We start from the raw sequence: 21511 nt of genomic DNA, 5'->3' as shown, positions 1-21511 counted from the left end.
CTTTATATCTCCAATTGTGTGTTATAACATCAGAATTGCGAGATGTAAATTCACAAAAGTCACAATTAGCTTTTTTATTTTTTATTCTGAGGCGGAAACAAGCTTCCATAATTTAGGGTGTTGTTTAGTCTTTCAATGCTCATGACAGTGTTTTCAACTGTGGATAACACTTATATATCTATTAAATAGAGATTATTGTGAATTCAATGCTTTACAGAGCTCAGGTTGATGCAACTGTGAAATGAAGGTGAAGGATGTCCAATGTAATGCAAAGCCAAATTCAAATGTGAAAGTGTCTTATATGACCGCTTCATCACTCTTTCAACCTCTTTAGGTAAAACTGTATTTGTTGTTATTGAACTGTCACATGACTTGAATTTTATAACTGGAAAGGAATTATCTGCTGTATGTTCAGTGGAATGTGAATGTCCAATGTTGTCTTCTCTTTCTGCACAAAAGACAATCTTTAAATCAGATAAAAAATAAAATACATACTTTTTTTAGACTGCTGTCTGAAAATAGTGTTCTGATTTGACCAATATCTTAAAAGCAAAAAAAAGAGGAAAGAGATAAATAAAACTTTATTTTGTTTGATCCATACATACAAACCAAAAGCACTGCTTTACATATACATTTACCTGTATTTTCCAAGCAGAAGCTTTCTCACCAAAGCTCATGCATGTCTCAACTTGTCTTGACATTGCTTGTCGGCAGGTAGCAAAAGATCATACTTGCTGGTTCATGGTGTTTCACTGTCCAATATTTGTAAGCACGTATACAACCAGTCTTTATACTCTTGAAAGGCTTGTGTGGGTTTTGAATGTTGTCCATTGCTGTCAGCGCCATTTTCAATCCACTGCAGTATGGCCTGTAGAGTACATACCGGTATTATATATATTTACATTCTGTAACATACTATGTTACTGTATATTGATTGATACCATGTTATATTGATTACATCAGTGGGGCAGAACACTAGAGTACAAATAAGTCAAAATAGTTTTTGGCTTACCTTGTATCTGTCAGCTATTTTGAATCCAATGGCAGACTGTAGTTTACGTAAACAGATGGGGCACAGGACAAGTGTCCGACGGTCAGACTCCACTAAGTGATTGGAGCCCTGCATGACACAGTTTAGCCACTGGCAGTGCTCCATTCCGAATATATGTCCAATCTCATGAGTCAGGGTCTAAAAGAGATGCACAAATAACAGGTCTGATTAAAAAGTTTAGTGCACTTACAGACAGCCACACACATTTTCAACCACACAATGACCTAGATCAGTGTTTCTCAACTGCTGGGCTGCGACCTAAAAGTGGGTCGCAAGACCGTTTTGAGTGGGTCGCGGATTGTGTAGTCAAAGAAACAACAACAGAAAAAAGCATGAAATGTTTTTAAAATGCAAGACTTTTAGTTTGAAAGTTTTGCCTGAGAAAAACATTGTGCTGATGGTATCTGCTGTTTGATGAGATGTTGTCAGGCTGTATGTCAGCGTCATTATTCTAACGTTACTTTCGTAACTTTTCCTGTCAGACATTATACTGTGCTCACCATGCGGGCTCTTCAATTGCACGCAAATGCTAATATATCCCCAGCAAGCAATAGCCGTCATTCCACCGCCAGGTTTATTATAGACCCGAAATAGTCCGGCTATGAGTAACCCACTTCTAGCCAAAATAACCTTGAATTTGGTTACATGTCGTTTTTGCTAAAATATCTTCCATCATGTAAGCAAAGTCAACAGTTGTTTGATTTCATTTCTTTGACATGTTATCTAATTGACGACAAGTCTATTCAATTCAAATTTATTTGTATAGCGCTTTTCAAAATACACATTGTTTCAAAGCCCTATTCTTGGGCTATGGTTAGACATCTATTCAATTTTCACTGAATTTTTTCCTTGTTTTAGCCTAGACGTCAGGGCTGTGTTTGGACGGCTATTAGACGTCTTTTAAATGCAAAATTGCTTGCTGGGATCACTTCACTATAGAGCAAGCATGCAACGTCCTAGTTACGTTGTCAATTAATAAGTCACGAAATTACCAAAACTGTACCAATAAATTACATAATTGGTACGTTGTGTTTTAGCTGGGAATGATTTGCATGCAGGTATAATGTACATTCTATTCATCAGGATCAGTGTCCATATGTTTCATTAACAGCTCATGTTAGTATTGTGTATTTACCATGATAACTTTAGCCAAACCTTAACCCAAAATACTACTTTATTTTCACTTTGTCTTCTTTTCTATATTTTTGATTACTATGGTGGCTCATGCCAACTGCTATTTAATACACTTACCTTATACTGATGATCAGTGTTAGTGATATTCTTCAATACTATGTATGTTAAGTAAAGTGAGACAGTACTTGTGTGTGTGTGTGTGTGTGTGTGTGTGTGTCAACCATTTTTGATAAATAAATTAGCTAGATTCAAATTCTGAAAAATTTGGGTCGCAGCCTGATGACCACTGGAAAATGTGGGTCCCATGGCCAAACCAATTGAGAACCACTGACCTAGATAGTGTCTTTTCATCTATAAAAAAAAATCTTTGTTAAAATATCTGTTCACTGGTTTTGCGTTTATTTAAGTATATTCCAAAGCATAAAAAGCATTGATGCACTTTTTTCTGTGTAAGGGTTGGGGAGTTTAGAAGCACAGTCATCTCACTTCACCTTGCAGGAGCGGAGGAGGAGAACGCTGGTGATTGGAGGAGCGTAGTAACTCTCAAACACAGAATAGTCTCCTTGCTTTAGCTCTATTTTCTTCTTAAGCCGCCCTGCATAGCTTCTCTCATAAAAATGATCATCGTATCGGGCGAAGCTGAAGACTCCCATTCCTACAGTAACAAAAACATTCAAACTTAATAGAACTGCTAAAATGACAAAAGGTGCATTAAATCAAAACGCACACTGGGCTACAATGACAACATTGCTTTCAAGTTACAACAACATTTGAAGCACAAGTTAATAAGACCACTGCAACTGAATCAAAAATCACCTTCAGTTAGAGAAGCCTGGCCAAAAACAAAATTCCATGACTCTTTAGGGTACAAGTCGATCATGGTGATCCCCACAATGCAAAAAGCATCTCTGGGCTTCCTCTTTTTCAAGAAGTTCAACAGCTCTCCTGTAAATAAAAGAAAGCAGTTTAAAAGTCAAAGTGAACTGCCGTTTGTAACCCATCTAATTATCATAATGTATAGTTTAGTCACAACAGATTTTATCCACCACCAGGAATTGACTGGATTGTAAAAATTTGGCGTTACTTACATACCAGAATGAAGCCCAGACCAAATTTAAGTCTGCCAAATATAAGTGCCTCACTGACTATATTCTGGTTGTGTTCTGTTGCAGCAATACTAACCAGCATGAAGCTGAAGGTTATGTGTGTTATTGTTGACCCGAAATGAACAGGCTGTTGAAGCAACTGTTACTGGTGGTAAAAGCTTGACCACTAGTCCGTAAAAGAACGCCTGACAGTAGTCCTTCATCCATTCGACATACTGCTCTGCCACAACCACTCCTTCACCAAAAGAGCCTGTGCATTTATCAACAAGATAAAATTACAAATGTAAACATGATAATAAATGACACATTTAAGCTGTTTTACATATTAAGTACACTAACCAATAGTTTGAATATAGATGGTTTTATGTCCACGGTTTGGAGAACGGCGGTATGGGTTGATGTAAAAACTCTGAAAGTCTTGAAGATCTTCTGGATGTGCAGGAATCCAGTCAGAGTCTGAGTGAATGGTGATGGGGCTGAAAAGTGAATTGCCAGGCAGGAGTCCATCTTCTAGAAACGTCTTCTCTGCTCTGCTGAATTTTTGAAATGTTTTTATTAAATCTTTCCGTGAGGACAGGAGAGCAGTATGCAGTCTCTCAACAGGATGCTTAATAACCTGCATCTGTCAATAGAAATACACACACAAACAGTCACACTACAGACATCCACGTGCAAGGTGAAATATTAATTAAGCATTAATCAAACTTATATATATATATATATAACAAATATACACTAATTTCAAAAGTTAGTAAGATGTTTCAATGTTTTTTAAAGTCACAAAGACTGCATTTATTTGATCACAAAAGTAAAAACATCAATATTGTGAAAAATTTATTTTAAATGATTTCATTTATAGTGTTATTTCAGGCTTACCGGTAAGTGTTACATGATCCCTAATATAAGAAATCCTTCTAATTTGCTGATTTGGTGCTCAAGAAACATTTCTTATTATTATCAGTTGTGCTGCTTATGAAAATCGTGATGCTACTTTTTTTCAGGATTCTTTGATGAATACAAAGTTTTGTAACATTATATCCCCTGGTTTCACAGACAAGGCTTAAACTAGTCCCAGAATAAAAAGCATGTTTGAGCTGTTTTAACTGAAAGCAACTTGTGCTGACATATCTTAAAATGTCACTTTTGTCTAAGTCCTCTCTGTGAAACCAGGCCTAAGTGTCTTCACTGTCACCTTTGATCAATGCATAGCCTACTTGCAGAATAAAATTATTAATTTATTTTAAAAATCATTTAAATGTTAAAAAAATTGTGGAATGTAAAAAAAAAACAATCATATTTTGTGTTGTTGTTAAAAATAAAACCAAGGAAATGCTTTAAGAAAGTAAATAAATTAAATGTAAATTTTGATTTAATCATGTAGAATAACTGTTCACAAATGTGGCTCACCTACTCTCTCTCTCTCTCTCTATAGCCTACATACATTAAATATCAAAGTTCAAACATAAAATGTATGTTCCGAATATACAGGTGTAGTAATGTGTATTGCTGTAGTAGGCTACTGTCATTTACTGTATTGTGTCCAACGTTTACTGTCACACTCGCTGTTTGGAAGTTTCCTGTCTGTCCTGCAGTTGCCACGCCCATTTTTTCTTTGCCACTCAGTTCCCCATGCAGTTCCCCACACCTTCAGCTAATTAGCTCCAATCAGCCACAGACTTTATTAGACAGCACCTGTGCACAGCTCTTTCTCTTTGTTCCTGCCACATGGAGGAATTCTTTGTGTGTTGCTTCTGGAAATGCCTTGTCTCCTGCTCTGTGTGCGTTATTGAACTATGTAAGTTCCATACGTTTCTCTTTTGATTGTATGTTAATTGAATTATGAGAATGTTCCTTTCTGTCTGTTTAAATGTACAAATGTTTGATTGTCATTCAAATGGATTGTGGCCTTGTATTGTGGCATTATGTAGCTAATTGTATTCCATATCATTTCCCTTTTAGAAACCACACATACACACACACATTACACAAACATACCTAATAAAGAAAGGCATTGTGGAATTAAAGTGACTGGACTAGACTGTTCTTACCGACACCTCCACTGGTCTCAAGCCAGCTACCTGCACATCCCTCTCAAACCTCCTTTTCATGGTCCTTCGAGCCAGAGCCATTGACGACCAGTAGAGATGTCCAGTCACTCCTTGCCTTCGTTACTTCAGCGTCCTCACCGCCAAGCCCAGCGTCCTGTACGCTATGATGACTACGTCATGGAATATGGTCAGCAGCCACGGCATCCTGCTGAAGCACCAGAGCCACCACCGCTTCACTCTGCAGACATCTTCGGTGTTGGACCTCAGTATCAACCACAGCATGAGTCTGAGGAGGATGAAGAGCCACCTCAACTACCCAGTGAGGAAGAGGAAGAGCCAGCAACAGAGCCTCCCTCACCTGTCTCTTTTGGGAGAGCCCTAGCCCCTGAGTACCCACATGACCCTCATGTAGCCCCAATTCCTGACCCTCAAACTGAGCTCTTACAGCAGTTACTAGAAGAAGTAAGAAATCAAGGTAGACTAATCCAGCGCTGTATGCTTGGTGAAGGCCGCCACCCACGGTCTCTTTCAGGACCATCCCCTGAAAACCTCGGCCCTCAGTTGGTAGCATCACAAGCCCAGGATGCTGCAATACCACCCCAGGCTACCACAAGTGACTATAAGCCCTTTTCTTCCCCACCTCGGCAGCAGCTTCCTTATCCACCTCCTGTAAGCCGTGCCCCTGCCATTCAGCCCTTAGCTCAGCCCTGGCAGCACACGAATCTTTCTGACCATAGTCAGTTCCTTGCCACCTGTCAAGTCCCAGTCTCACATAACCCCTTGCTCCCAGCCTACATGTTGTCACCTCAAATTTCGCCTAGAGCTATGGCCCACTCTGCCCAGCCAGCATACCAGCCCAGCAATGTGCAGCCTCACCAGCTTATTTCTGCAGCACCACCAAGCCATTTAGCTCCCCCTTCTGGCCGATTGCAGTCATATAGCAAGGTAGAAGGTCCCTCATTCCCTGATCTTAATAGAGAGGATGAAAGTCAGTATATGATGTTAAAGATGGCCCTATCCAACCTGTTGGACCCAAGAGAGTCGGAGCAGTATAAATATCATATCTTACTGGATCACTTAAAGGTAGATCAGGCGAAGCGACTTGCCTTAGCTTATGTTTATGCCCAAGATCCCTACACTCAAGCTATTCGGGCCCTAGATGAGCGTTATGGCCAACCCAGACAGCTTGCCCTGAGAGAGCTCCGGGCTATAATGGAGATGCCTGCTATCCGGCTAGGGGATGGTAGAGGCCTAGATCAGTTTTCCCTTAGAGTACAAGCCTTAGTGGGTCTCCTCCAGTCCATGGGCCGTGAAGGTCTCTCCGAGCTTACCTGTGGCTCACATGTCGAGCGGCTACTAGAAAAACTACCCAGTGAGCACTTTTGTCAGTTTAAGAGAAGCATGAGTTTGACCAAACCAGGTCCCCTTTCCTATAACCTCCTAGATTTCTCCTCCTGGTTGCAACAGGAAACCCGCTGCCAGCCCAGAAGGGAGAGAACCCTTCAGCCTGTCCGACCAAGGCCACCACCCTTTCACCCATTCAGAGCTACAGCTATACTTCATGGTAGCAAGACTTCCCAAATGACCTCCCCTAAAGTCCAGATAGCTCCTCCTAGAGCCAGTCAGTTTCCCCCCAACATCACATCCACACGCTGTCCAGTGTGTGCTTACTGTAACTCCCCTGAACATCATGTCAGTAAATGTGATGACTTCCTCCAGCTCACTGAAGATCAGAGAACTAGTTGGATCAAAGGACAGAAACGCTGCTGGCGATGTGCACGAGACCACTTTGCAGACCAGTGTGATCTGAAGGGACGCTGCAACCAATGCAATGGGAAACATCTGCAGGTCCTATGCAACATCAACCAGAGGCAAGTGCAGAACTTCTACCTAGACCATCCTAGCGATTGCAATAAAGTGCTGCTGAAGGTAGTTGAAGTGACCCTACGTAATGGAAACAAGTCTTTAGACACGTATGCCATATTGGATGATGGGTCAGAACGTACGATCCTCCTGCATCCTGCCGCCCAGAAACTCCAGCTGGTAGGAGAGTCTGAGAGCTTGAAGCTGAGGACTGTGAGACAGGATGTCCAGACTCTAAACGGTGCCGCCGTGTCCTTCACCCTCATTCCAAAGGCCCATCCAGAGAAATCCTATGCCATCAGGCATGCCTTCACTGCTGATCAGCTTTCCTTATCCGAACATTCTCATCCTGTGAAATCCCTCCAGCGGCGCTACATTCATCTCCGGCAGATTCCCTTGAAGCAGCATGATAACGTAAGCCCCCTTCTACTCATAGGAGCTGATCATACCCACCTTATCACTCCAACACTGCCTGTAAAGTTAGGCCCCCCCGGAGCCCCTGTAGCAATCAAAACCCGTCTCGGCTGGACGTTACAGGGCCCTGCTAGAGATCTTGTTAGCTCTCCCTCCACCAAGTGTCACTATATCTCCTTTAAATGCCCACCTGATGACATCCACCACAATGTGCAAAAACTGTGGCAGCTGGACACAGTGCCTCCGACGAACACAAAATTGGTTGTCCGCTCTAAACAGGACCAAGATGCAATTCATCAGCTGGAGACTCAAACCATCCGAATTCCTGTTGATGACGTCCTACGGTATGCCACACCTCTCCTCCGAGCAGATCCCTGGCCCCCCCTAAAGGCACCTAAGGAAGCAGTTATGTCCCGTCTTCGCAGCTGTGAGAGGCGACTGCTCCAAAACCCCTCACAGGCGGAGACCTATACCAGAGAGATCCAGAAGTTGGTTGATGCTGGGTATGTCAAGAAGTCAACCTTATCTGAAGTAGAAGATACTCCTGAGTCTTGGTACATACCTCATCACATTGTGCGTCATAATGGAAAGGACCGCATTGTATTTGATTGTTCTTTCTCCTATGAGAATCAATGCCTGAATTCACAATTGCTCCCTGGTCCAACCCTTGGGCCTTCCCTCCTTGGAGTTCTCCTCCGTTTCAGGCAGCATAGGATTGCCATCAGCGGAGATGTTAAGTCCATGTTCCACCAGGTGCGCCTGTTACCCCGAGATAAACCCCTTTTGCGCTTCCTCTGGCGTAACCTAGACAGTAGATCCTCTCCAACTGTATATGAATGGCAAGTCATCCCATTTGGCACCACCGCCAGCCCATGCTGTGCCATTTACGCCCTCCAGAGGATTGCCAAGGATGCACAGGCAGATGAGCGCATTACCTATTCCATACAGCATTGTTTCTATGTGGATAACTGCCTTCAAAGTCTCCCCACACAAGAGGAAGCTAAGGACCTCCTTCACTGCATGCGTGCAACCCTCTCCTCTGGTGGCTTTGAGATTAGACAATGGGCCAGTAATGACCCCAAGGTCATCTGTGATCTCCCTCCCGATGCTAGGTCAGACCAGGCAGAGCTCTGGCTGTCACACCATCCTTCCCTTGATCCCATGGAATCTACTCTAGGCCTCCACTGGAATTGCCATACGGACACCCTGAAATACAGGCACAGAGCCATTGAAGCTACTACTCCCACCATGCGTCACATCTATAGAGTTCTTGCAAGCCAGTACGATCCTCTTGGCTACATCCTCCCCTACACAACAAGAGCCAAGATCATTGTCCAGCACCTGTGGGCAAAGGCGAGAGAATGGGATGATCCAAACCTTCCCCACAACATCCTAGAAGCCTGGCTTTCCTGGGAAGGAGAACTCCCGAATCTCTCCTCAATAGTACTGCCCCGTTGTCTTATCCATTGGACAGTAAACACCCCCTCAGCCATCCAAGACCTGCACATCTTCTGCGATGCATCAGAGCAGTCTTATGGTGCAGTCGCCTACATGCGCACTGAAGATGGTCAACAGGTGAATGTGTCCTTCCTAATGGCAAGGTCCCGTGTTGCGCCCAAAAAACAACTATCTATCCCTCGACTTGAACTGTGCGCAGCCCTCATTGGAGCTCAACTGTTCAACCTCCTCCGAACAGAGCTCACCCTCAACATCAGACGGGCTACTTTATGGAGTGACTCTACCACCGTCCTCTATTGGCTTCTCTCAGACTCATGCCGCTATAAGGTCTTTGTTGGAACCAGGGTGGCTGAAATCCAGGAACTCACCAAAAGCCAGGAATGGCGCTATGTGGATTCCCGAAACAACCCAGCTGACGATCTGACTAGAGGGAAGCAGCTGTCTGATCTAAGTAAGCCTTGCAGGTGGAACCAAGGACCTGCCTTCCTCCTGCAACCCCCTGACCTGTGGCCAACTAACCCCACAATAGATCAGGCCGAAGATCCTGTCGAGCTACGTAAGCCCAGTTTCTGTGGTGCTGTATTTCTTTGCCAAAATCCCTCGATCTCTGACCCTACCCAGTTCACCACCTTTCAGGATCTCCTTGACTCTACTGCTGCATCCCATCATGGGGTGGCAGAACCTCCTGCAACACCATCGGCAGAAACCTACCTTGACGCAGAGATTGCAATCCTGAGACAGACCCAGCTGGATTCCTTTGGAAATGATTTGGCATGCCTTCAGACCCACAAACCCCTTCCACATTCCAGTCGTCTTCTTTCCCTTGCTCCGGAACTAGATCCAGTGTCAGGTCTCATTCGAGTAGGCGGAAGGTTACGACAAAGCAATGACCTGCCCCCTGATGCCATACATCCAGTTGTCCTGGACCCTGCCCATCCGACCACGAAACTTATAATTAAACATTGTGATGACCACCTACATCATTCTGGTCCCGAGAGGCTATTCGCTGAGCTGAGGAGGCGATTCTGGATCCTGAGGGGTCGTGAGGCTGTCAGGAAACACCAGCACAGATGTGCTAAGTGCAGGCAGTTCCGTGCCAAACCCCTTATCCCCCAAATGGCCGATCTTCCTCCTGCTCGCCTACGCCTCCGCAAACCTCCCTTCTATTCCACCGGGATAGATTGTTTCGGGCCCTACACTGTGAAAGTTGGACGGCGAGTTGAGAAAAGGTGGGGAATTATTTTCAAATGTCTGACAACTAGGTGTGTACATCTAGATCTACTCAGTCACATGAATACCGATTCCTTTTTAATGGCACTAAGGCGCTTTATAGCTCACAGAGGCAAACCTTTTGAGCTGCTTTCTGACAGAGGTACCAATTTCATCGGAGGCAACAGAGAGCTAGAGGAAGTCTACCGATCCCTGACCCCTGACCTCCAGGCAATCCTGGCCAAACAGAGGATCTCCTTCAAGTTCAACCCCCCACACGCACCCCACTTCGGCGGGACGTGGGAGCGTGAAATACGTTCCATCAAGATTGCCCTGCAGACCACCCTAGGTGCCCAAGCTGTCACTGAAGAGGTGCTACGCACAGTGATGATTGAAATCGAAGGTATCCTCAATTCAAAGCCCCTTGGTTATGTCTCTTCTGACGTTGCAGATCCTGATCCGGTGACTCCTAACCTGTTGCTCATGGGGCGGCATGACTCTTCCCTCCCCTTGGTAACGTATCCTGACTCTGAGCTGCGCAGCCGCCGTCAGTGGCGTCATAGTCAGATTCTTTCTGATCATTTTTGGGCTCACTTCCTCAGAAATTATCTTCCTTCTCTCCAGTCTAGACAGAAGTGGCGCACTGATAATCCTAACCTCCAACTAAACACTGTTGTTCTCATTCTTGACCCTCAGCTCCCCCGGTCCCTCTGGCCAGTAGGTAAAGTGATTGCCCTCCATCCCGGCAAGGACGGCCGTTGTAGGGTTGCAGATGTCCAGGTGGGGAACAAACAGTACACAAGACCCGTTGCCCGCCTCATCCCACTCCCTGCCCTACCTGAACCCCCATGACCTTCCACTCAAGCAAATTTGCAAGACAAATTTGGGGGCGGCTGTTTGGAAGTTTCCTGTCTGTCCTGCAGTTGCCACGCCCATTTTTTCTTTGCCACTCAGTTCCCCATGCAGTTCCCCACACCTTCAGCTAATTAGCTCCAATCAGCCACAGACTTTATTAGACAGCACCTGTGCACAGCTCTTTCTCTTTGTTCCTGCCACATGGAGGAATTCTTTGTGTGTTGCTTCTGGAAATGCCTTGTCTCCTGCTCTGTGTGCGTTATTGAACTATGTAAGTTCCATACGTTTCTCTTTTGATTGTATGTTAATTGAATTATGAGAATGTTCCTTTCTGTCTGTTTAAATGTACAAATGTTTGATTGTCATTCAAATGGATTGTGGCCTTGTATTGTGGCATTATGTAGCTAATTGTATTCCATATCATTTCCCTTTTAGAAACCACACATACACACACACATTACACAAACATACCTAATAAAGAAAGGCATTGTGGAATTAAAGTGACTGGACTAGACTGTTCTTACCGACACCTCCACTGGTCTCAAGCCAGCTACCTGCACATCCCTCTCAAACCTCCTTTTCACTCGCACTGTATATGCTACACTGGAATGTAACGTTACTCTATGTATCATATTGCGATAATGTCACGCCATTAATTATTAAAGTTAAATTGTTTTTACCACGTGTCAGAGGAATGCGACTTCGCAGTCACACACACGACTGAATGACAACACAGTTTGACTTGACTTGACATTCGTTGTGATTATTACATAAAATAAATTGATTAGCTATAACAGATCAAACGCACACACATATTAATGTCAACACATATTAATAAAGCTGAAGCTACCTTTAAAATGTGTTACAGAATGAACGTCGAAGACTGGATGTTTCAGGTAGAACTGAACAATAATAAACGAAACAGCAATAGAAACGGAATCCATAAACGGCAAACCTAGTTGAGCTGTAGCCTAGGCAGCATTTAATCAAGCTTGCTCAGATCAGAACAAAATTTGAGTTTTACGTTGGCTGCCATTGTGTTTTTCAAATGTAAAGTCCCAATCCCTGTAGGCTAATAACTGTTTTTTGTTTTTAAAACCAGCTTAGTATTTTTTTCTGATATTTTTGGTAAACGTTACAAACAATTTGTTAAAATGTATTTAATTACAAACAATTAAAAGCATATTCTACCAAATATTATAATACTATTGGACCTGTTCAATAACAAAATAAAAGCACATAAATGTGCTAAAAATTGAAAGACATTTTAAACACATCTTTAGAAAAGTAGCAGTTATTAAATGATAGAATGAAAGTACATGATTTCTAAAACAAAATCTACACGGGAACTGGAATTTTATTCAGAAATGATAGGATGTTTTATTAGTGGGATACTGGGTCGATATAACCTTTTTTTCACTGAAATGACAAGTCACCAGAAAAAAAGAAAACAACCACTCTGATAAAATAATCAGATTTAATAAACAGAATTACACAAATGTGATCAACAAAAAACAATAAGAAAACACTATACAAAAGCAAGTGATTATGGCCATGACAAAGATACACAACATTGTATAGCAAATTCTTTTACAGATTTTATACATAAAGACCTTTAATCAGGCAATCAGTTAATATCAATTTACTACCAACAGTCAGATTACAGTGCTTGTTTTCTTTAAGATTACATTAAGACTTAGTCTCTCCATCAACACATTTCAATTTGTTTTATCAAACCAGCTTTGGTTAATCTATAGACATTTAAGGTAAGGCCTTTGCTTGACCTGTAAAACAAAACAAATGTCTGTACTAACCAATACACAGAAAGGCACCTGGACTGCTTTAAGTCATTTTATAAAACCCTGAGCTAAAGCAGTCCACTTTAACTTACACAGGAGCAAAAACACAAGGCACCTTTCTGTTTTTAAAGTGAATTCATAAAAATAAAAATAGAGGAAAGCAATATACAGTAATCAACATTTGAAGAGTATCAACCCCTTTCATCAAAGTTATACATGAATTTTAAACAACAACCCGTTCTTGTCTTAGGACAACTTAAGTTGACTACTGTATATCGATTTTCAGGGCTTTTAGAAAAATACAGTAAAAGTATGGTATTACGTTAGTGTGTAAAATATAAAGCTCAGGAGAAAAGAAAAACTGTCAGAGCAAAAGAAATTGTATGTACAGATCTTCTGTACAGGCTTGAACGGCAAAGACACCTTCCCTTTACATATAAATGACAAATAAGTACTTCATACAAAAGTACCTTAATTGTACTACATTATTGTCATGATCTGAGTGCAACAAAAAGGCATTTTGAGTGTGGGAAGACAAAGGCAGTGAAACCATGTTCTTCTATCAAAAACAAAACAAAAAAATAGACAATATAACCAGGCTCAAGCCCATTTAAAAACAAAACAAAAAAAAACCTGTTCACTGGTGCAGAAGAGCTCTTTGATTTAAACATTGAAAGCCCTGAGTTCTTACGATTTCTTTTTGAAAAAAAGCTTTATCCAAAACTAGGTGTTAAGCCTAAGGGCTAGAGGAGTGTTGACTGTTCCATTATACGAAAATATGCGCTCATAAACATACAGTAAACGATCACAATTACAGCATTTTGGTGAATAACTGAGGACCATTCCTTGGCATATTTGATATGGCTACAAGCAGCTAAAAAAAGGTTGCTTTTATATCAAATTCTTTGCATATATATGACGTAATATTATGCAAAAAAGAAAATATGTTTGCACAATTATCCTATCCATTTTTCTTCAACCACAATATGTATTGAACCACTTGTACTTTGTATTAAAGTAAACCCCTAATTAAAATGGAATGTTCTTAAAGGCCGTTCGGCACCTTTCATTGTAACATGAGCTGTTTAAGGTTGTCGTGCAAGATGGTGTCTTTGACATCACGGAAGACGAGGCGAATGTTCTCTGTGTTGATGGCGGTGGTGAAGTGATAGTAAAGGGGCTTCTGCTGCTGTTCTCGGCGCTTGTTACGGAAGCACTCGACCAGGAACTTCTGCACATCCTGCAGACTGTGGGGCTCCCCAGTGAACTCTGGGAAGTAGTCCTTGATGCTCACGATCTGAACTTTATCTTCCAGCAAGTCTGTCTTATTGAGGAAGAGAATGATGGAGACGTTGGCGAAGACGCGGTTGTTGACGATAGTCTCGAAGATATTGAGCGACTCCGTGAGCCTGTTGGTCTGACGGTCTTCCATGAGCACCTGATCGTACTCGCTGGATGAGACTAGGAAGAGGATGGAGGTCACCGAGTCAAAGCACTCGAACCATCGCTTGCGCTCCGACCGCTGCCCTCCCACATCCACCATCTTGAAAGGTACATTCTTGATCTCAAAGTTGTACTCATGAATACCCTTGGTGGGTTTTCGTGCCAACAGTATATCCTTTTGGCTGGGCAAGTAGTCCTGCAGATTAAATGGAAACAAACATCAGACAGGCATAATACTAATCCAAATACTAAAAGGGTTTTAAAAATGTAGTACCTATATTAGGGGTGAGCGATATAACGGTAGTCAATATACTGGTAGAAATTCTATAGATACACACTAACAAAGGTATACATTCACGGATCATGGTTGTGGCAGTGCTGCATTGTCACGAAAGTGTATCTGCATGCGTTTTAAGCCTTGGCAGTTTAAAGGTACAGTAAGTGATTTCTGAGAAATTCTGTTGAAAATCAACACCTAAACAAACAATAGTGTGAATATTTGCTAGTGTTTACGCTTATGATGGGGTAGGAGAGAGAGTGAGCAAGCAGGTCATAAGTAAAAAAAAAAAAGGGCGGGGGGGCTGGTGGGGGGGTTACCAACAGGCAAGATTTAGGACCCATGTTAATATTGGAAAAGCTTTTCAGTGCTGGAGACACGTTAGAGAGCGGGAAGGCCTGAAAACGTAAGCCAAGGTTGCTTTGTTTCTGCTCGATATATATGAGTTACATTGGTTTTACTATGTTTCACAGAACCAAGATATGCTGTCGTTGGTTAGAGGTTAGTGGAATATATCTAAGAAATCAGTTTTTTTTTCATGCGGCTCGGGATTTTTTTTGGGCCTGCCCCCTAATAGTCGGCTGAATGTTAGTCGACTAGAAGAGGCTTAGTCGACTAAGATTTTATTAGTCGGAGAAAGGAAAAAAACTCCACAGGAAGTGGTGAAATCTCGTGGCCCGTGAGGGACAGATCGTTAACGGCGGGTCCTTGTGGTAATTACAGTATGTCGGGTAGGAAATCCAAACGTTCGGCTCTCATCCATCGACCTAAAATATGTTTTGAGCAAAAACAGTAATAATCTCATAAATGGTGATGTGTAGCTTGATGCTAATTGTAGCTCTAATGCACCTGTTACCCAGCTGTGATTTTTTTTAATGTATTTGGTCAAAAGAATTCTTGTAAGGTCTCGTAATAGATCATTTGTGTTTCTAGTGTAAACCCCACTTTGTTTATCTTAATTTGCAGTGGACAAGGTTAAATCAAATGGAAAAACCTACAAGATACATACACGAGGCAAAATGCATTCTCGCCAGCGCCACCTATCGTGCAGGCGTGAATTAGCCAAAGGCGATCAACCGTTTCGCATTTGCAGTAAAAGCCTCATTCGTCTGCGATCCGCTTTGCTTTAATGCATCGCACTCTGTGTGAAAGGGCCTTTACATGAATGTAAAAATTGGGTGGAAAACAGATGCGTAGATATATACAGAGGATGTCATACTGGGTCTGCTCAGTTCTTCTTAGTACTGCTTTATTCGGTTGCTCATTTTGTTACTTCTTATTCTCACATCAATTATTCATGTACAATCCATTTCTCTTCTTTGGGCTCTTCGGGCTTCGCATTTTGCACATTTCACTTCAATGCTAGGCCCAGTATCGCTGCTTGCAGCTTTTCATTTGTATCTTTGTTCTAATATATTTATTTTCACTACTGTTTGTAATTGGATTATTTGTTCTTATTTTATTACTGACCGTTCACATGCCAACAGTAAGCTTGAGAACTTTTAGTTTTTGCTATAATACCAATTTCAATATGACATTTAGAATTTTGATATCATAAGCTTATTTCAACCAAAAATAGGTATATTGTGATCTATATTGTGAAATAAAATAACTAATATTGTGATATAAGATTTTGGTCATATCGCCCACCCCTAATCTGTACCAATGTTACAATGCAATGAATCAGTACCAGTAAAAACCAATATATCACCCAATCTGATGTCTGTGGATCCAAAAATCTATTGATAACCTTGCTAATAAATAAATAATTTGTTCCCCCCCCTTTTCATTTTGAGAAGTGTCATTAAATTGTATCATGTACATACTGGTATAATACCAACTACCCTGTGCTCTAGATACTGGTACATGATGACATTAACATTTAAAGGAGAACTCCGGCGCAAAATGAACCTTTGGTCTAATAAAACATAGGTACCTAGTCAACCGTTCTCAGAGATTTGTTAATATTAAAAAGAAATCGCTAGTTAATACCACTAACAAGGCTCAAAATAGCCCCACACTAACACAGTAACATAATGAGGGTCCCTACATGCAAAACGAAGCATTGAGAACTTTGTAAGTGTACAGACCATTTAATAAGAAGATATTTTATAAAGACAGTCCACTTCGTGTATACAGACAGGAGCCATCTTTGGAAAACAGTCTCGACTAATCAAACCACGAACGCCATTCATACAGTTCAGAAGTTCACTGAACTTCATACAGTTCAGCTCACTTAGCACGTCGTTCCTGGTTTGACTAGTCGAGACTGTTTTCCAAAGATGGCTCCTGTCTGTATACACGACGTGGACTGTCTTTATAAGATATCTTCTTATTAAACGGTCTGTACACTTACAAAGTTCTCAATGCTTCGTTTTGCATGTAGGGACCCTCATTATGTTACTGTGTTCGTGTGGGGCTATTTTGAGCCTTGTTAGTGGTATTAACTAGCAATTTCTTTTTACTTATTAAATGCCCCCATTACTAGCGTTACACGCTAAACAGTTTTTAGAGATAAAACTCTTTACATTCGATTATCATGAAAACAAATCTCAGAGAACGGTTGACTAGGTACCAATGTTTTATTAGACCAAAGGTTCATTTTGCGCCGGAGTTCTCCTTTAAGAAATACCATTTATTTTTACCGATTGTCCAAGTTTATCCACATTGTCCAGGAAATATTTCACAGATTCACCCTAAAGAGAAAAAAAGAGACAATCATAATTAGGTATTTGTTATGTGAACTGTGGTGCAGAAGGTTAAGCTTTGACTGTGTTGTGCTGTGCCTCAATAAGCCCTATTTTTTTTATCCTTTCCTGAAACTCTATATAATCATATATAAAAAAAGCCCAATTAAAAAAATTTTTTTTATACATATATATTTATAGAGAGAGAGAGAGAGAGAGAGAGAGAGAGAGAGAGAGAGAGAGAGAGAGAGAGAGAGAGAGAGAGAGAGAGAGAGAGAGAGAGAGAGAGAGAGAGAGAGAGAGAGAGAGAGAGAGAGAGAGAGAGAGAGAGAGAGAGAGAGAGTACACACAGTGTCATACATTTTCCACCACATTTGCTGGTCCAAGGCAGACACCTATTATGTTATACTAATTTGCTAGATTACTTTGGCCCTCGTAAGCAAAAACTGGTAAGTGAGTTTTCAGGAAAATAAAGCACAGCAATATGGCCTCTACTGGTTTGCTTTGTGAAGTATGCAAATCAGCCTTAGGTAGAGAAAGTTACTTAGTCACTCGCTTAAATGTACCAAAAAATTAATGTTTATCACTGAATAAATACGGATAAACATGCTAATCACAACCTGTACAACAATGGAGATTTTTAGTAGGAAAATGAGCTATATCCTAATCCTTATCTAAGTCACAAGGGTTCTACCCCTGAACATGAATGATGCTATCTTCATAACTGACATGCAAACTGAACTCATGCGCAGCCACAGACAAAACAAAACCCTCACTGTCATGACTAACAAGGCAGCTTATTTGTGTTTAACTCACACCGGTGAATTACTCTCAGGTTTCAATCACAGTCAATATCAGCAAACACAAACTTAAGTTCCTTTTTGCATCATCAGTCCAATAAATTCAAGAATGGCCCCTACTACATTTCAAATGTATGAAAAATATAAGTAGGCATTACACCATGATTAATGCTATGTGTATGGAGTGTACTGCTGGCACACAAGCTTGATAGGAGTAATTATGCAAGTACACTGTGCTTATCTGCCTTGATTCATAATACCAAGCTATTTAACAACAGATCAACATTCCTTCAAGATCACAACCCCCACAATTACACAAATCCTATGAAAAAGATTGAGTGGATGGATTCTAGATCCAAAACTTTACTTCTTGGTGACTAAGAATAAATGAAAAAAGATGCACAATAATTTAGAAGGTTTAATAATAAATATATAATTATGAGTGATCATTTCATTTACCAGCTGAAACTCTCTTCGTCTGTCATAGGCATCCTGAATACCACTGTCTTGCCACAGGGCACAGATGGTGGGCAGGTAGTTCAGAAAGACTTTGGTCTCCACCATCCCTTTGGCCATCAAGGACGAGCGAGTGTCAAAGCCCATAATTGTCTCCCCGTGAACCTGATTCTCAGGATCTCCCCAAGGGATGTGCAGCTTCTCACGGGCATCCACCAGCACCCGGACACCTAAACAGGACATTTTTCAGTAATTAGGATACTACAAAAAATAAACTTGAGGTTGCTGACATAATGACCTTAAAAAAGAAAATGAAACAGTTACTATGTATCCTCAGACCATAATGTCTCCTTTTGTCAACACACTCAAATTTATGAAAAATCATAGTCCGTCTCCATCCTGAAAAGGTTTTTTTCTTTCTTTTAATATTTCCCTTTTTTATGAGTTCTAATGCGTTTTATAATTAAAGAAATATACAAAACAAACATATTAAAAACAACTGTTCTTATATGCATGTGTCAACCTCATCACTCAAACTGTAAAGAAATTGTTAGGGCTTTTAGGTAATTTCCCATATTTGTAAGTAGCTCTACATTTAATAAATGGTATATGTTTTGACTGTACATATTAAATAATCCGTATATCCATTAATTTATGTAAGTGGACATACCTATAATAAATACATGTTTGTATTTAATGATGTTGACTCATATTGAGGGAATGAAAAAACAAGCATTTTGTTTGAAAATGGAAGCAGGACCTAAACATGACTGAAAGTGAAAATATATATATATATATATTAGCAAAACAATTCCGGGTTCTGTCGCCTGTTTTTTCATGTATGTCTCAGGAATCAGTGGTATATTGAGGTACACTTATCAGAATATGTCATAAAACAATCACACATACAGATGACTAAGTTAACCCAGACCAAAAGTAGGCGCTGTACTCTGCACTTTCTCTATGAGGCGCCAAGTTTTCTGAAAGGTTTTATGTCATACTCGAACAGTGTCTACAAACACAAATGTTTTTTTTTTAAACAGTCGTTTCATTTTCCTTAGTCAAATTTGTTATCTGACAATGCAAAACAGGGGTTGAACAATAGCAACATTTAAAAGCACTGGCCTTCGCGTCGTCTATGGGCTGGGTGAGCAATCGAAAGTTTGCGTAAGTTAAGTGAAAGGAATCGACTCGATAAACAGTTTCACCTGCCGCTGAAATTACTTTGACCGTTCATTTTCAATAAATGTCTCTCTCGATTTCAAGTTATTGTCGTGGTACCTTTGATAACATTGCTGTAGATTGTAGCCCGGAACTCTTCTTTGGCCCGCTGATCGAAGTCCTGCCCATGAATTATGCGCATTTGTTTGAGGAAAGTTGACTTGCCACTTTCGCCTGCTCCTAACAGCAAGATCTTTACCAGTTTCTTCACATAAGTCTTCTCTCGAGACAGGCTTTTGTCGATCTCCTTAGACTTCCTAATTTGATCAATTTCGCTGTTGGAGAGAAGACAATTGGGAATACAAACTATAGCAGTCCGGGAGGGCAGGAAATCCGCCATCTTTGTAGTAACGACTTCATGGATACATCACTCGCACTGCCGCGCGCGGCGCGTTCACGTGTTCCGCAAAAATGGGCGGATACCCGGGTGTGGTTTAATGTTTTGGAAATACTTTTTTTTTTAAATCCTTGTCAGCTATTTTTTATCATTAAGATTTATTGAGTATAATAGACCATTCCTATTTTTATTCCACGGCATGTCCTAATATATTGGATAAAATATAGAAAATAGTTTAGTGTTCTTTAAACACAGTTGATAAAGTGAACAAATCAATTTCATTACTTTGGTTTGAGTGGATGTTGCCATTTTGCCATGTCCCTAACACCACTTCTGACATGAAAACTACCAAATGTATAGGTATTACAGGTTTTGTCTTTATTTCTTTATTTTCTGCAATCAAAAAAATTCTAACAATTTTATTATTTTTACATCTGCATATCACTTATAAAATATTTTGCAATGTCAATTTAACAAGCAAAAGTAAGTTCTTTAATGACATCTTTTAGTATTATAGCAATGGTTTTGATAAAAATGATATTTTGTGATTGGTTGCTCTTACTCCGTCCTGTTTGGTAAAATTGCAGTGATCAATATTTCAAAAGTAATGTAAACCAACTCCCAATCTCTCACAGAGCAGTGTCTAACTTTAGGTTTTTATTTTCATCTTGTTAGGCTTTTTTTTTCAATTGGAATTGCCATCGTGTAGCCTAAATAATGAATTTATAATTGGTGTAACAAAGTTTTAGTGTCTGAACTTGGTATCAAGCCAAGAGCATATTTATAAGTCTGCTACATACTTTTATATCAATACCTCCTCGAATTACAACAACACAAGCAATATTCCTTTTTAATTAAATTTTTTAAAAGGTAATAATAGGCTAATGAATGTCCCAGTTGGTCAAACAATTAAAGGAATATTTCACCCAAAAATGGAAATTCTGTTATCATTTACTCACCCTCAAGTTGTTCCAACCCTGTATTAGTTTCTTTCTTCTGCTGAACACAAAAGAAGATATTTAAAAAAAAATGTTGGTAACCAAACAGTTGATTAATTAGTTAACGGACCCCATTGACTTCCATATTCTTTTTTCTAGAAGTCAATGGGGTCCATCAACTGTTTGGTTACCAACATTTTTTCAAAATGTCTTCTTTTGTGTTCAACAGAAGAAAGAAACTCATACAGGTTTGAAACAATTTAAGGGTGAGTAAATGATGAGAGAATTGAAATTTTGGGGTGAACTATCCCTTTAATGTAAACATGTTGCCTTCACAAATGTGATTTGCTTTTTCTTCTCAATAAAACTTTTTTATATATAGAAGATACGCATAATAACATGGTTTATGGTCTAT

The 21511-nt window shown here is 40.5% G+C and overlaps 3 protein-coding genes across 3 annotated transcripts in view; all 3 read right to left on the bottom strand.

The window, feature by feature from the left end:
* The window catches only part of calcoco2 (calcium binding and coiled-coil domain 2), a 120851-nt gene that overhangs the window by 55888 nt on the left and 43452 nt on the right, over window positions 1–21511 (bottom strand). The gene's annotated exons all lie outside the window — the stretch shown is intronic.
* On the bottom strand, window positions 563–12091 carry LOC130088631 (archaemetzincin-2). Its single transcript, XM_056255494.1, has 7 exons — window positions 11989–12091; window positions 3631–3913; window positions 3368–3541; window positions 3002–3130; window positions 2677–2840; window positions 1013–1189; window positions 563–868 (listed from the first exon to the last, which is right to left on the bottom strand). Exons 2-7 carry the CDS (start codon window positions 3911–3913, stop codon window positions 740–742), a joined length of 1056 nt encoding a protein of 351 aa, XP_056111469.1. The 5' UTR covers window positions 11989–12091; the 3' UTR covers window positions 563–739.
* gna13a (guanine nucleotide binding protein (G protein), alpha 13a) lies at window positions 13203–20203 on the bottom strand. The gene is made up of 4 exons (XM_056255493.1): window positions 19882–20203; window positions 18604–18830; window positions 17303–17353; window positions 13203–14576 (listed from the first exon to the last, which is right to left on the bottom strand). Exons 1-4 carry the CDS (start codon window positions 20159–20161, stop codon window positions 14004–14006), a joined length of 1131 nt encoding a protein of 376 aa, XP_056111468.1. The 5' UTR covers window positions 20162–20203; the 3' UTR covers window positions 13203–14003.

This window comes from Rhinichthys klamathensis, unplaced genomic scaffold (genome assembly GCF_029890125.1).
Source record: "Rhinichthys klamathensis goyatoka isolate OS25496 unplaced genomic scaffold, OSU_Roscu_1.1 h1tg000121l_1, whole genome shotgun sequence".
NCBI classification, from domain to species: Eukaryota; Metazoa; Chordata; class Actinopteri; order Cypriniformes; family Leuciscidae; genus Rhinichthys; species Rhinichthys klamathensis.
This window is presented reverse-complemented; position numbering and strand designations above follow the sequence as displayed.